At 41.2% G+C, this 14,367-nt stretch overlaps 1 protein-coding gene across 3 annotated transcripts in view; it reads right to left on the bottom strand.

The window, feature by feature from the left end:
- Positions 1-12,356, bottom strand: part of LOC103697332 (ATP-dependent Clp protease ATP-binding subunit ClpA homolog CD4B, chloroplastic) — a 33,308-nt gene extending 20,952 nt beyond the window's left edge. The window contains exons 1-2 of one of the 3 annotated variants that reach the window (XM_088710079.2): positions 12,142-12,356; positions 10,162-10,776 (exon numbers count right to left, since the gene is read on the bottom strand). In XM_088710079.2, the coding sequence (XP_088566205.1) occupies positions 10,162-10,726 (565 nt within the window). In that variant the 5' untranslated portion in view covers positions 10,727-10,776; positions 12,142-12,356. Of the gene's footprint in view, positions 1-10,161; positions 10,777-11,935 lie in introns of all 3 variants that reach the window. The other 2 variants (XM_088710081.2, XM_088710080.2) reach the window with 2 other exon arrangements.
- Between the last annotated feature and the right edge of the window lie 2,011 nt (positions 12,357-14,367).

The following is a 14,367-nucleotide window of genomic DNA, read 5'->3' as shown; positions in this document are numbered from 1 at the left end:
GGGTTGGCCGAGCCTTCCTTGGGCCCGTATGCAGTGCGGATTCTAGCACCCACTAGGAAATTAAAGTAATTCCTCGAATTAAAGGTAGAGGCTATTAATTCGATTAAAATAGTGAGAGAAAACTTTAGACTAAAGTCCAAGTCTTCAGGATTAAATAAATCATATACTGATTAGTTGGGTTTTTCCTTTATTTTTCAGATATGGCTAACTCATTGTCCCTCCGAAAACTATTAGACAATGATAAGCTTAATGTACCTAACATCGATAGCTGGTATCGAAAGATGAAAATAGTATTAGAGCATGAGCGGCTCCTGTATGTGATATCGGATCCTGCACCTGAGGAACCTGCAGCCAATGCACCACGTGCAATCAAAGACGCTTATCAGAAGTGGCTCAACGATCGCACTACAGTGCGTTGCATCATGAGGGCCTCGATGAATGATGAGTTTAGTCGTAAATTCGAGGAAGCGCAGCCAGTGGAAATCCTTCAAATGTTGAAGGAGTCTTTCGGCACACCTGATGATGTTGAACGACATAAGACCTCCTGCGCTATATTCAATGCCCGCATGAGGGAAGGGGCATCGGTCACCGATCATGTATTGTACATGATCGAACAAATCGATCGCCTAAGTAAACTTGGCTTTCCTTTGCACGAGCAATTGGGCAAGGACGCCATTTTAAACTCACTTCCCAAGTCCTACCTGACCTTCCTTAGTCATTATAGAATGACTAAACCTGAAGTATCCTATCATGGTTTGTTAGGTTTACTGCAGACCTATGAGAAGGATCACCAACTCAAAAAGGAGTCGGTGAATGTGGTAGGTGGGACTTCTGCAGGACTTTCTTCCTTGAAGAAAGGAAAGAAGAAGAAGGTGCAGAAAGCTCGTGCTGGGATCTCTAAGCCCAGCCAGACTAAGAAGCGTAAAGCCGATAAGAGCAAAGCAGAGTGCTTCTTCTGTAAGAAGATGGGTCATTGGAAGCGGAACTATCCGGCTTACATAACGTCCCTTGATCCAAACAGGCCTAAGAAGAAAAAGCAGCAAACAGTTGCTGCACAAGGTAATTATATGATAACACCTTGTAATTTTTCAATTTATGATTCTACCACTTGGGTATTGGATACCGGAAGTCCAATTAATATTTGCAATTCATTGCAGGGACTTCAAGTTAGTAGAAGATTCAAGAATGACGAGAGATTCCTGAACGTTGGAGATGGAAGATCAGTTCCAGTCCTAGCTTTAGGAGTCATTCAGCTTGTTTTTGAATCTAGAGTAGTCATATTAGATGATTATCATTATTGTCCAACATTTTTAATGAATGTCATCTCTGTAGGTCTTTTGGCCAAAAATGGTTATTGTTTATCAATAAAAGAAAATTTTTGTGATATCATTTTGAATGGTATTAAAATTTTTCGTGGATAATTGAAATATGGCATTTATACTCTATCACTGCCTGTGAATGTAATGTACACTTCTAATAAACGCCCTAAGTTAGATAATGTCAATGAAGCTTATTTATGGCATTGCCGGCTAGGTCATATAAATAAAAATAAGATAAACAGGTTAGCCCAACAGGCAAGGTTCGCCGTACCGGTACCGAACCCCGTACCGGTGCCGCACTAGTATAGGTGTACCGAGTGTCGGTACGGTACCGTACGCTCGGTACCGACCGTACCGACATTGGTGTACCGATACCGGTACCCATCGGTACGGGTACGGTACGCTCGGTACCGACTGGTACCGACCGGTACAGCGAACCTTGCCAACAGGGCATTTTAGAAATCAATGATTGTGAATCATTGCCAACTTGTGAATCCTATCTTCTGGGTAAAATGACCAAATCACCTTTTTTCTAGAAAAGGTGAACGAGCCAGCGATGTTCTTGGCCTCATACATACTGATGTATGTGGACCTATGAACGTAAGTGCCAAAGGTGATTATGCCTACTTCATAACCTTAACAGATGACCTATCCAGGTATGGGTATGTCTATCTGATGAGCATAAGTCGGAATCATTTGAAATGTTCAAACGATTTCATAGTGAAGTAGAAAAACAGACTGAAAAGAGTATTAAGATCCTTCGGTCAGACCGAGGAGGAGAATACCTTTCCAGTGATTTCTTGACTTATCTAGAGGAGAATGGGATTCTCTCACAATGGACCCCTCCAGGAACACCTCAGCACAATGGTGTATCCGAAAGGAGGAATCGAACTCTGTTAGACATGGTTCGATCCATGATGGGGTTTACTAGTCTGCCTATATCTTTTTGGGGTTATGCTTTAGAGTCTGCATGTATAATACTAAATAAGGTTCCAAGTAAGTCTGTTGAGAAGACTCCATATGAGATATGGACTGGGCGTAAGCCGACACTTTCATACCTTAGGGTTTGGGGATGTCCGGCTTATGTTAAACGTTCTCAAACTGACAAACTTGGTCCTAGATCCGATAAGTGTTATTTTGTAAGGTACCCCAAGGAAACTAGGGGTTATTACTTCTACCTTCCTAATGAACAAAAGATGTTCGTAGGACTTAAGGCAACCTTTTTGGAAAAGAAATTCCTTAGTGAAGGAATTGTTGCCTCTAAGGTTGAACTTAGTGAAGCTCAGCAGATGGAAGATTTAACACAAACTACTGAACCCACAGAACCGAATTCGATTAGATCAAACCCGGAGCCCAATGTAGAAGCACCATTAAGGCGATCAGGTAGAGTACCGCGTCAAGTGGACAGATACTATGGTTTCTTGGTCCAAGACGCAGATCCCATTGAGCTTGATGAGAACAATGAGGATCCGATTACCTATATGGATGCTATGCAGAGGTCCGACTCTGAGTTATGGCTTAATGCCATGAGATCCGAAATGGAATCCATGGAAATCAATAGTGTATGGACACTAGTTGATCCACCCGAAGGGATAAAACCCATAGGGTGTAAATGGGTCTTCAAGAGAAAGAGAGGCGCAGACGGAAAGGTGGAGACCTATAAAACCCGTCTGGTTGCCAAGGGATATCATCAACATTATGGTATCGATTATGACGAGACTTTTTTTCCTGTGGCAATGCTAAAATCTATTCGGATCATGCTAGCTATAGCAGCATATATGGATTCTGAAATCTAGCAATGGATGTGAAAACAGCTTTTCTAAATGGAGAGCTAGAAGAAGAGGTGTATATGATACAACCTGAGGATTTCACATCCATAGACGAGTCCAAAGTATGCAAGCTACAAAAGTCCATTTATGGACTTAAGCAAGCTTCTCGAAGTTGGAACATACGTTTCGATAAAACTATCAAAACATATGGCTTCGTTAAGAACGAAGAAGAACCTTGTGTCTACAAGTGGGTTAATGGTTGAGTGATCACATTTCTTGTACTGTATGTGGATGACATTCTCTTAATTGGGAATGACATTCATGCATTACAAAATGTGAAACTCTGGCTGTCATCACAGTTCTCCATGAAGGATCTGGGAGAAGCATCCTACATCTTAGGGATGAAAATCTATAGAGATAGATCTAAGAGGTTGCTTGAATTATCCCAATCCACGTACATCGACACTATGTTGAAGCGGTTCAACATGGAGAATTCCAAGAAGGGCTATCTTCCGATAGGCCAAGGAATTTCTCTCTAAGAAAGATTGTCTGACAACTTCTGAAGAGAGAGAACGTATGAGTAGAATCCCATATGCTTCTGCAATAGGTTCTATCATGTACGCCATGACATGTACAAGACCGGATGTTGCTTACTCACTAGCAGTAGCGAGTAGGTATCAGTCTGATCCGGGTGAGAACCATTGGAAGGTGGTGAAAACCATCCTTAAGTATTTAAGAAATACTAAGGACCAATGGTTAATCTATGGAGAATCTGACTTAAAACTTGTGGGGTTTACAGACTCTAGTTTTCAGTCAGACCATGATGACAGTAAGAGTATGTCAGGATTTGTGTTTACCCTGAATGGAGGAGCAGTCTGCTGGAAAAGTTCCAAGCAGCATTCAGTAGCCGATTCCGTATGCGAAGCAGAGTATGTTACTGCATCAGATGCGGCAAAGGAAGCTGTTTGGATCAAGAAGTTTGTAAATCAACTTGATGTTGCTCCCTCAATCAACGGTTCAGTTCTTTTGTATTGTGACAATACTGGAGCCATTGCACAAGCAAAGGAGCCAAAGTCCCACCATAGAACCAAGCACATTCTGCATCGTTACCACCTTGTACGAGAGATCGTGGAACGAGGTGACGTCAATCTTCAAAAGATCGATGGAAAGGAGAACCTAGCTGACCCATTCACTAAAGCCCTTTCTGTAAAGGAGTTCGATTATCATAAATCGAAGATGGGTATAAGATACTGTACAAATTGGCTTTAGTCCAAGTGGGAGTTGTTGGGAATTGTGTCCCAAAGCCAATTTTTTAGTTGTAAGAAATTGAATTATGTATATGTTTTATTAAAATGAATAAAATTTTACTCTGGCAATTTTCTATTCATCACAAGTGTTGCATCTTCAAATTGAACTCCTGTGTATTGTGATGAAGTCCTTAGGACTAATTTAGTGGATAAAAGAGGTTTTATCATTTAGTCCTTAAACCAGTTCGCGACCAAATGATGAGCTATCAATTGGACGATAGCTATGTCAAGTATAGGTCGTTGTGTGCCATTTAGTTGGTTGTCCTTTTAAATCAAGGAGTGTGGAGACACTGTATGGCATACAGGTGAGATGTAGGAGTACATCGTCACTGAACAGTAACTCACCTGCATAGCACTCTACCGTCAGGAGTTAGCTTGCAAAGCGTATGGGCATAAGTACCCCTTAGACCTGAGACTGTTACGGTGACTTGCAAGCAACTCACTGTACTTAGGCACTGGATGACCTGAATTTCTAATTCAGGGATCGGAAGGATGCTGGGTGCAGTCAAGTACTCGCGAAGTCTGTGTACGAGTCAAGATGGGATTGACCGCTCCAGATTATAGGAGTTGATGTCTCGCAGTATTTCAATTCAGTAAAACCTTGGCCAGGGTAAACCAAGTGATGGTCACTTGATTTGATTAATTGAAATACACTATGGATGACCGGACCCAGAGTTCGACAGTCCACTCTGAGGTCATCTTGAGCATCGATGGTCATAGGGATGAATTATGCAATAACCATACGTTTAGGTTCTTGAATGTTGCTTTGCATATTCAACCTATCCGGACGTCGGGTATCATTGCTAGATGGTCACCTCGATTAGTGCATGGAGTAGTCCATGTACTACCGGCTTAGTGTTCGAACCTATCGGAGTCATGCACATTAGTCAAACTAAGTAGGAAAGTCTTGACCCAATTTAATTAAGAATTAAATTATGGGTCATTTGGAATTTAGTTCTGTCTATATTCTGCTAGCACCGAACATGAGGTACATGCTAAATTTCATGGATGAACAACTAATTAAGTCCGTATTTCGGGTCAATCAAGTTTCAATTAATGTAATGCAACTTGATCAGGACTCAATTGTTGAGATTGGATTTGATTGGGTCTAAATTAGTGTAATTGGGCTCGATCATGATTTAAGTGGAATTTAATTTCGTATTTGTTCTGATCTAAGTCGGATTTGGATCGAGCCGAAACTGGACCCAATTGAATTCCCCATGAGTCGGACTCATGTGGAATTTTTCCGAGTCAAAAATCATTTAAATCGGCTGTCAATTTGGATTAGAACCAAATAGGCTTGCTTTATTACAAAATGGGCTAACCCGTTTCCTATTTGGCTAAACCCATTTCAATGGTTAACGGCTGACTTGGTTTTTAAATCCCATGGACCCGTGGACCACTTTCCCTCATGGACCCTTAACACTTTTCTTTGTGAGCCGCGATGGAGAAATGCTGGGAGGAGAAAACAGAGCCTTCTTCCTCCCAGCTTCGTCTCCACACCGCGCCACCGTCTAGCCTCCGTTCGGCTTGCCGTCTGGACCAAAATGTTCGGTTTTGAACTGGCTACATTCCGGTTCATTTAGATTTTTGAAATCTGGCACGTTTTCATGGATTCACTAGTTTTTTCCCACCGTTTGTTTTGAAACGAGCGTTATGAAATTCATCCATAAATGAATTCTTTAATGCTCGGTCAATAACGCCTCTTAACCCCTCTTAGCGTTGGCCTATTTGAGGCCACCGTATCATCTTGAAGATGAGAGGATGAGAATTTTCTTGAGAAGAAAATTGTCAGACAGAAGGGGAGATTTGCTTCTGTGAAGAAGAAGAAGAGAGAGAGGGAGTCCTTTCTCCTCCCTTCCATTCCCTTTGGTGGTTTGGAGTACGGTCTAGGGCCGGTGTCCTCTCCTTCCTTCCATTCCCTCTGTGATCAAGATCAAGAGACGGGCATCAGTTCGGCTCAGGCGTATTGTGAAGAAACGGGAGGAAAGAAACCGAAGAAAGAAAGAAAGAGAAGAAAGAAAGAAATAGGAAGGTCCTTTTTCTAGATTTCCTTTCTTCCAAGGGTCCTTTTGCAAAAGATTGTTTTGCACGAGTAAAGACATCATCCAACCTTCTTGCGAAGCTTGACGTGCGTGCGAAGTAGAGGGCTTGCAAATCCAGGCCTTGCAGAGCTACCTTCAGGGATCTAGATCCAGATTCAGATTCAAATTACCTCGACCAACTTCCGCTACAGGCTTGAGGTAATTTTACATAAAAGTTAAATTTAATATTTATAATTGTTATAAATAAAATAAAAAAAATTTAAAACTGATTTTTCATGCCTGGCGTTCGATTTTATCGGACAACTCGGGAAATTTTTCCTTCAAAACTTTCATTTTTGCTTTTAGGGAAAGAAAAGGATAAAAAACTATTATGTCTGTATATGTATATGTATATGTATATGTATATGTATACATAAAACTCGTAAACCTAGAGGAATATTTCTTGTTCTCTCTATATGTTTCATTCTTATCCCATCCCATGTAGGACTTGATGTTGCTAACCATTTTTAGATCCAGAAACTTTGATATACACATATTAAGGGCCTGCTCACTTCTAATTCTTTTTTTTATTTTAAAAAAAATTATGAAAACCGCGACAAAAAAACATGTTTAGTGCTACTTTTTTATTTATATTTTTTAAAAGACATTTTTATTAATTTTAGAAAAAATGAAAGTAAGAAATCCCTACTTTCAATATTCTTAAAAATGAGGAACTTATGTTTTTACCACCAACACCACTACCACCTCCACCATAATCACCACCACCACTACTGATGCCACCATTGTCGCCGCCACTGCCACCCTTACAACCACCATCGTTGCCACAGTCACGCCATTGCTACTATCGTCTCCAACTCCACTATATTGCTGATGCCTCCAACACTACTATCATCACTATCACTACCATCACTATCATAACCACATCGTTGCCATAACCATTGCCCCTGTCGCATTGTTGGTGTCCTCAACACCACAATTGCCGCCATTGCAGCCACCTCTGCCGTTGTTGCCACCTCCGCCTTTCTTCCATCATATCATCGCTGCCATCATCACCACCTTGGCTCATCAACACCATCACAACCTCCACTGCAACTACAACCATCTCCAGCACCATCAATATGTTTATTTTTAAAAATAATTGACTATGCGGAGCATGTTTATATTTTAAAAATTAAAAAAAAATAGCAACAAAATTTTTATTTTTCTACTTCTATAAATAGAAAGAATGAAATGATGCCAATCGGCACCAAGGTGTTCTCGTAGTTTTTAACTCCATGTTGTTAGAAATTTGTTGCAAATGTATATGAACAAGATCTTTGAAACAATCCATATCTTTTTCATTTACTTTAAAAAGGTATTTTGATAATTCTTTATGTTCTTAGACCTCTTTATATGCCACATGGTAAACTTGTAGTTAATAAATTTTTGTCAGTGGTGTTTGTCATGTTAATATGACCCTAAATAATTGGGATAAGACCTGATAATTATGGTTATGGTGTTTGTCATGTTACCCATTTGGAGATTGGGATTGTTATTTGCTCTAGCACTCTTTATTCTTTTAATTATCTTAAATGAATTAAGGATGGGAAATTCCACCTTTTAGCATAAAAGGGAAACTCATAATGCTGGAAGTAAAAACAATAAAAAATAGTCTTCAATCTGCTTGGCTTCCCCTTCATCTCCATTTTGTGTTTCCCCTATTGAAAGGTCTATTTCTTTTGCTAGTGAATGAAACATGGTAGAATCATTCAATTCCTTTTTTTAAAAAAAAAACAAGTTGAAAGTATTGCAATTTGTGATGCGTAATACCATCTAAATTAATTTCTATTGCTCCTTCAGAAACATTTCAAGCACAACATTAATATATACACATAGTTAATAAAAAAATAATTGTGAACTTTGGTAATCCCATTACTTGTAATGTCATCTCCCTAATGTGGTTGGAAAAGACACCCAAGTTCCCTTGAGATACCACAAAACATCGTAAAACAGGATAGTAGAATTTTATAGATCCATGAGGTTCAAAACTCCTAACACAACAAAAGGCTAATGACAAAGACTCTCTGCCAGAACATGCATAAGCTACATTGCTTAGGTCATAATATCCTCGCATAGCATGCCAAGAGATTTAAACACTTCACAAGTAATGAATATATGCACAATAGTGCAAACTTTTAAATCACCATAATAAGTTGACAAAATAATGTGTTATTCATGTACAAAAATCTTTAAGATCACTAAATCTCTGGGCTAGATGCTTAAACTTCCCATACCATGTTCACTTTTATTGCATACAAAAATTTGTTTACATGTGCATAATATGTTATGTAAGTGAGGATAATTCTAATAAGTCCATGATGCACTAGCTTTAAACATCCTCAAAAATTATGATACTAACTTGCTTTTGCAAGATACTCAATGGTACAAAAATATAAACTACACAAAAATAAACTTTAGAAGTAGCAGGATTAAGGATCGCCAAGCCACCCCAAACCGCTCAAGGGCCACCGACCTATGCCGAACCAAGCGGTTCAAGACATACAAAACCAAACAGTTCAGGACATACTGAACCAGACCAAGTAGTTACCAAAATGGTCCGGCTGGTAGATCCAATTACTCTTTTTTTATATGAAAAGTAAAATCCCCTCTGCACTGCACTCTCTTGACTCCTCTCCCAATCTCCTGATTCTCCTCTCCCTCTTCCCCTCGCTCTCAATTCAAGCTTTCTCTCCCCTCATCCTCTTCTCAATCCTCTGCCTCTGCCAGACCGCTTGTGATCATGTCAAAGCCAATGCAACGACGACCACGGCTAGGATTGGGGTTCAAATCGATGCAATGCCACCACCTCGTCCTCCTCTGGTTGTGATGAAGATCCTCCTTCATCGCCTCCACCATCTTGTCTCAGCTACCTCTGACCCTTATCCTTCTCTGGATCAGCACCTCCATCAAGCCACATGAGGCTTCCCTCTCCCTCTCCCTGGTTCCAGTATGCATCAAGCCTCGAGGTCGGCGCCTCCACTAGGCCGAGTGAGTCCTCTCTCTCTCTCTAGCCCTCTCTCCCTCCCTCTGGTTTTGGTATGCATTGGATTGGCACCTCCATCAGGTTGAGTGACCCCCCTCACTCTGTCTACCCTCCCTCTGATCTCCCTCCCTCTTATTCCAGTATGCATCCGATCAGTATGGTACATACCAGTACCATACCAAACCATTCGCTAGACACTATGATCTCCAATATTGGTTCAATGAACCTTGAGCAGGATAGCAACTCGCAAAAACAAGTAGATAAAGGGCACAGCAGCAAGCTGCAAGAAATGTCAAATAACAGTCGACCAAATATTAGAATCAAAGATGTGTGACATCATGTTATTTACATTTCACAACATCAATATGATGGAAGCATGAGTTGAAAGGTTCTGCATGAATTGGAAGCTTTTATCTGGTGAACAACTTAGTACCAAGTTGGTGCTGATACCCTATGGCACACATACAAACTCCATAAGTGGACATTATAAAGCAATAAGATAATAACTAGTAAGAACAAACAGACAGAAGAGACAACAGCAAACTGCAAGAAATGTCAAATAATGGCCAACTAAAAATTAGAATAAGAGATCCTTGACAGTATGACATTTACATTTATAACATATTTCGATTCGACAAAAGCAAGAGTTATAAAGTTATGCATGGATTGAAAACTTTTATCTAGAGAATAGGTCAGTACCAAGCTGGCGGGCTTCCTCAAGTGACAGTTCCAAAACTCGCTTCGCACGTGGTGTAAATGGTATTTCAACAGCAACAAAACCACTGCCCCTTCCAATAATCTTTTCAACTTCCACACGGGCATCTTTAAGATTTACACCCATTGATTTTAAAACTTTTGCAGCAATACCAGTCCCTTCACCAATAAGACCCAACAATATTTGTTCTGTCCCAACAAAATTGTGGCCTAGCCGCCTTGCTTCTTCTTGCGCAAGCATGATTACTTTGATTGCCTTCTCTGTGAAGCGTTCAAACATGGCTACAGGGACTCCTCGACAAGCCTTGCCCTGTGGAGAAGAGATATAAGCTGATACCAAAGAATGAAAATCCTGTCTAGACCTGGACAACAAATCCAAATTATTTGCCCCCCGCAAGCCTGCAAAATCTTGCAATCTGAGAGGGTGTGATCTTAAGTTGCCCATCATTTTGGGAGCCTTTCTAGTCTTCCCAGCGCCTTTCAGCTGTCCACGGTTTCTGCTCACAACTTGGGAAGGAAGAATAGCTGACTGGACCAAAGCACCAGCCATATCTTCTGCCTAATGAGAAACAGCTATATGGAATGTATGTATATAAAAACCTGCAGCAAAAAAGCAATTGACAATAGCCATTAGCTTATATTTTCCCATTTATTACTATATTTGGACAGAGAATGAATAATTACTTGATCGCAAAAAACCTGCAAGAGTGGAAGAGCATTTGACTATAGGAATAAAACATATAGGAAGTCAAATAGGGCGACCAAACATACATGGGAAAGTCTATGATCTTCATTGTGGAATAGCTAACAATTTGTTTGACTAATGCTACATCAAATTCAACCCACCCACCTTATACTCCAGAACAATTCAAGGAAAATGGTTAAAGCAACTGAACTATGGAATGAACTGCAATTGCCACAAGAAGAACTGGGTGACAAGGATATTAACAGAGGCAAATAGATGCATCTTAAGTGAATTATTTTTCTCCATATCAGCATTTGAAAAAACTAAGGAATATCCATACATGCAACAAGGATGACGACCAAAATATTTGAGCATACAGGAAAATATTAGAAGAAGCCCAATCGCTGATGAATTCATATTCCTAACAACAGACAGTTACTTTCTTTGCCAGTAGAAATCAACAACAGAAGCAGAAAGAAGAGGCCCTAACCTAACTCTGAATTCACTGATCAAGAAACCTAATCTTTCTCATTTTTTTAATATTAATAAATTCACACAAATAAGTTCATAAATTCACAACCGTAATAACCTACATAAAACAATTAGGAAACAGATCACAGGTTGGTAACAACTTTACCAGTATGTAGTTATCAAGAAATTTAACTACAAATCAGCAAACGAACCAAAAAAAGAAAAAAAAAAGGGAAGCTGTTCCGAATTCATAACTCAAACAAAATCTAATCTTTCAAACTCTTTCTATATGCAAAGAATCGAACAAGGAAGCCTCACTTGTTCACGGTCGCATTTAGCTGTAGAACAGAAACGGAAACCGAACCATTAAGAAATTTACGTAAAAATCCACAAAAAAATTAGCACAATTCACAGCTCAAAAATCCTCACTTTTCAAACTTTACACAAGAAAATATACAAACAAAAAAAAGTTTCACGATTTCACATTCACAATAGCTGCTCCGCAACATAAATGGAAACCAAACTTCGAATTCCCACACCCATCAACCAAGCAAATCAGAAAACGCTAGAGTATCAGTAAAAGCCCTAAAAATGGACAATTACCCATAAACGTAAGCAGAAAGCGACAATTCGAAGCACAAAGCAAAATCCCAAACCTAAACCAAATCGCATCTCAAGAAACCAAAAAATTTCGAATCCTTCCACGCGAACCGATCCAAGCTAAGAAATTTCATCATTTACAGACAGAATCGTGCGACAAAAGCAGCAGGATTAACCCTAGAAGAGGACAGACGGGCGAAATCGCGTACCTCGGAGCTGCAGCTAGGGCAAGAGGCGGAGCACGCTTCTCCTCTCGTATCAATATGATGCTGTCGGGCGAGAGGATATTGGAGCCACGTGGACGACGATGAGCCGCGCTGGGGGTTGTCTTCTTCCCGTCGCCATCCCGATCTTGGACCAGTGAATAAGGTCCAACCAGACCGGCTACTCCCACTTGGATTAATTAAATTAGTTCCTACTTCCTGCATAATGATGTCATAACGTTTTTGATATTTAGGCCCCATTTGGAGGAGCTTTTAGATCGCCAAAAAAGTAATTTTTGACCTTCCAAAAGCACTTTTACAAAAAAAATAGTGTTTGATAAAAATTTCGCAAAACTGTTTTAGCTTTTCCAGAAAGCTAAAAACAGCTTTTTGGCATAAGCTCTATTTTGAAGTTTTTTGAAAAAACTGTTTTGAGCTTTATCGGAAAACTTTTTTTTTGACCAAAATACCACTATTTAAAAATCCTTTTTTTCCTCTCAAAACACTCCATCTCACTGCCTCTTCCTCTCCCACCCATCCCCTTCCCCCATAGTAGGGAGGTGCTGAAGAAGAGGAAGAAGAAGGGTCGGTCTCTTCCTTCCCACAGCCGCCGCCGGCCACGATATCCCCGTCACGGATGGGGAGATGCCGAAGAAGACAGGAGTCGGTCGCCATGGATGTCCCCGCCCCCACGGTGGGGAGGTGCCGAAGAAGAGGAAGAAGAAGGGACGCCCTTCCGCTTCCTACGGCCGCTGCCGACCGCGACCCGCCCCCCTCCCGCATCCGCCACGGTCCGGCCTCTTTTCGATGCCGTCGGCCTCGCGGGAGGAGAACACTTCGCAGGGGGTCAGCCATGGCCGCCAGACTACCGCAGGCGCCGTGTTGAGGACCCATGCAAGCAACACCGCCATAGTGCCAAGCTGAGAGAGAGCCATGTGCCAACCAAAGGCCAAAGTGGTCAAAAGATGTGTCTTGTGGTCGGACGACCCTTGGCCGACCACGGGGTTCATCCACAACTTCGGCATTGCGTGGGATCCGCCCGGGCACCAGACCTCACCTCGTTAATCCAATGGGTGTTCGGACCTCGGCCAAAAGGCCAACCTCAGAAGGCCGAACTGAGCTCAGAAGGCTGACCTCAGAAAGTCAAGATAACCTCAAGCTGAGCCGACCTCAGAAAGTCGAGATGACCTCAAAAGGTCGACCCGACCTCAGAAGACCGAGCCGACCTCAGAAGGCCGAGACGACCTCAGGCCGAGCCGACCTCAGCCAGAGGCCAGGCCGACCTCAACTGAGGCCGAGCCGACCTCGGCCCTGTCAATCGAAGATCCCGCAAATCCTCAGAATCACGAGTTCGGGCCATCCGGGATGCACATCCCGTGCATCCAGGACGCATGGAGATCTTCTAGGACTCCTCTAAGCCATTGATCGTAGCTAAATCAAGGGAGGAGAGGCCTTGCACGCAGCCACATCAGTAAGAATCCATGGGGAAGTTGTTTTCCATGTTTATCCTAGCTTCTATGTTGGGGAGATTTACCTTATGTTGGTCTTTCATTGTAACTAGGAGTCCTAAGGTTTTGAGTCTATAAAAGGGGCTGTAGGGTGCCATTGGGAGGCATCCCAGAATAATTCTAGAGTTGAGTTTAGTCTTGTTCTCTTGTGAGAGAGTCGGTCGTAAGGCTTGGACGACATTGTGCCGATTTCGGTCCTTAGATCTTATGTTCTAAGACTTGGGCTAGTGGTTAATACATCAATCTCCACTAGATTAGGCTAGGAAGGGATCCTTTCGATCCTTTGCTAAATTTGGGCTAGTAAAGATCCTTGATTGTTTTACAAGATTGTTTTGATTGTTCTTGTTATTGTTTGTTCTTTAATTTAAGTAGAATAAAATTCAGTTTAGACATATTGTTGATCTTTATATTGCTTTATTCCACCGGCATTACCTACAATTGGTCCATCATCAGTGATTTTTGGAAGCACATGCAAGGAGCGCAAGGAAAGGGGCATGGTGAGGGGCTTTGGACCGTGAGCCCCCATCAATTGGTGCTTTCGTTGAGAGAATCCCTAAAGGAGGTAACATTTGAATTTCAATCTTTAAATCTGAATTTTCCTTGCATATTCTTATTAGAGCTGAAGTTAAAAATCAGTTCTGGATTTTTCTTGTATTTATTGGTGAGATCTGATTATATTGAAGAATATTGAACTCTTGATGTATTGTGAGAGTTTTTATTGTAA

This window comes from Phoenix dactylifera, chromosome 13 (genome assembly GCF_051530095.1).
Source record: "Phoenix dactylifera cultivar Ajwa chromosome 13, Ajwa_hap1_PhDact_Kaust_v1.1, whole genome shotgun sequence".
NCBI classification, from domain to species: Eukaryota; Viridiplantae; Streptophyta; class Magnoliopsida; order Arecales; family Arecaceae; genus Phoenix; species Phoenix dactylifera.
Note: the sequence above shows the minus strand (reverse complement) of the source record. Positions and strands in the feature narration are given on the sequence as shown.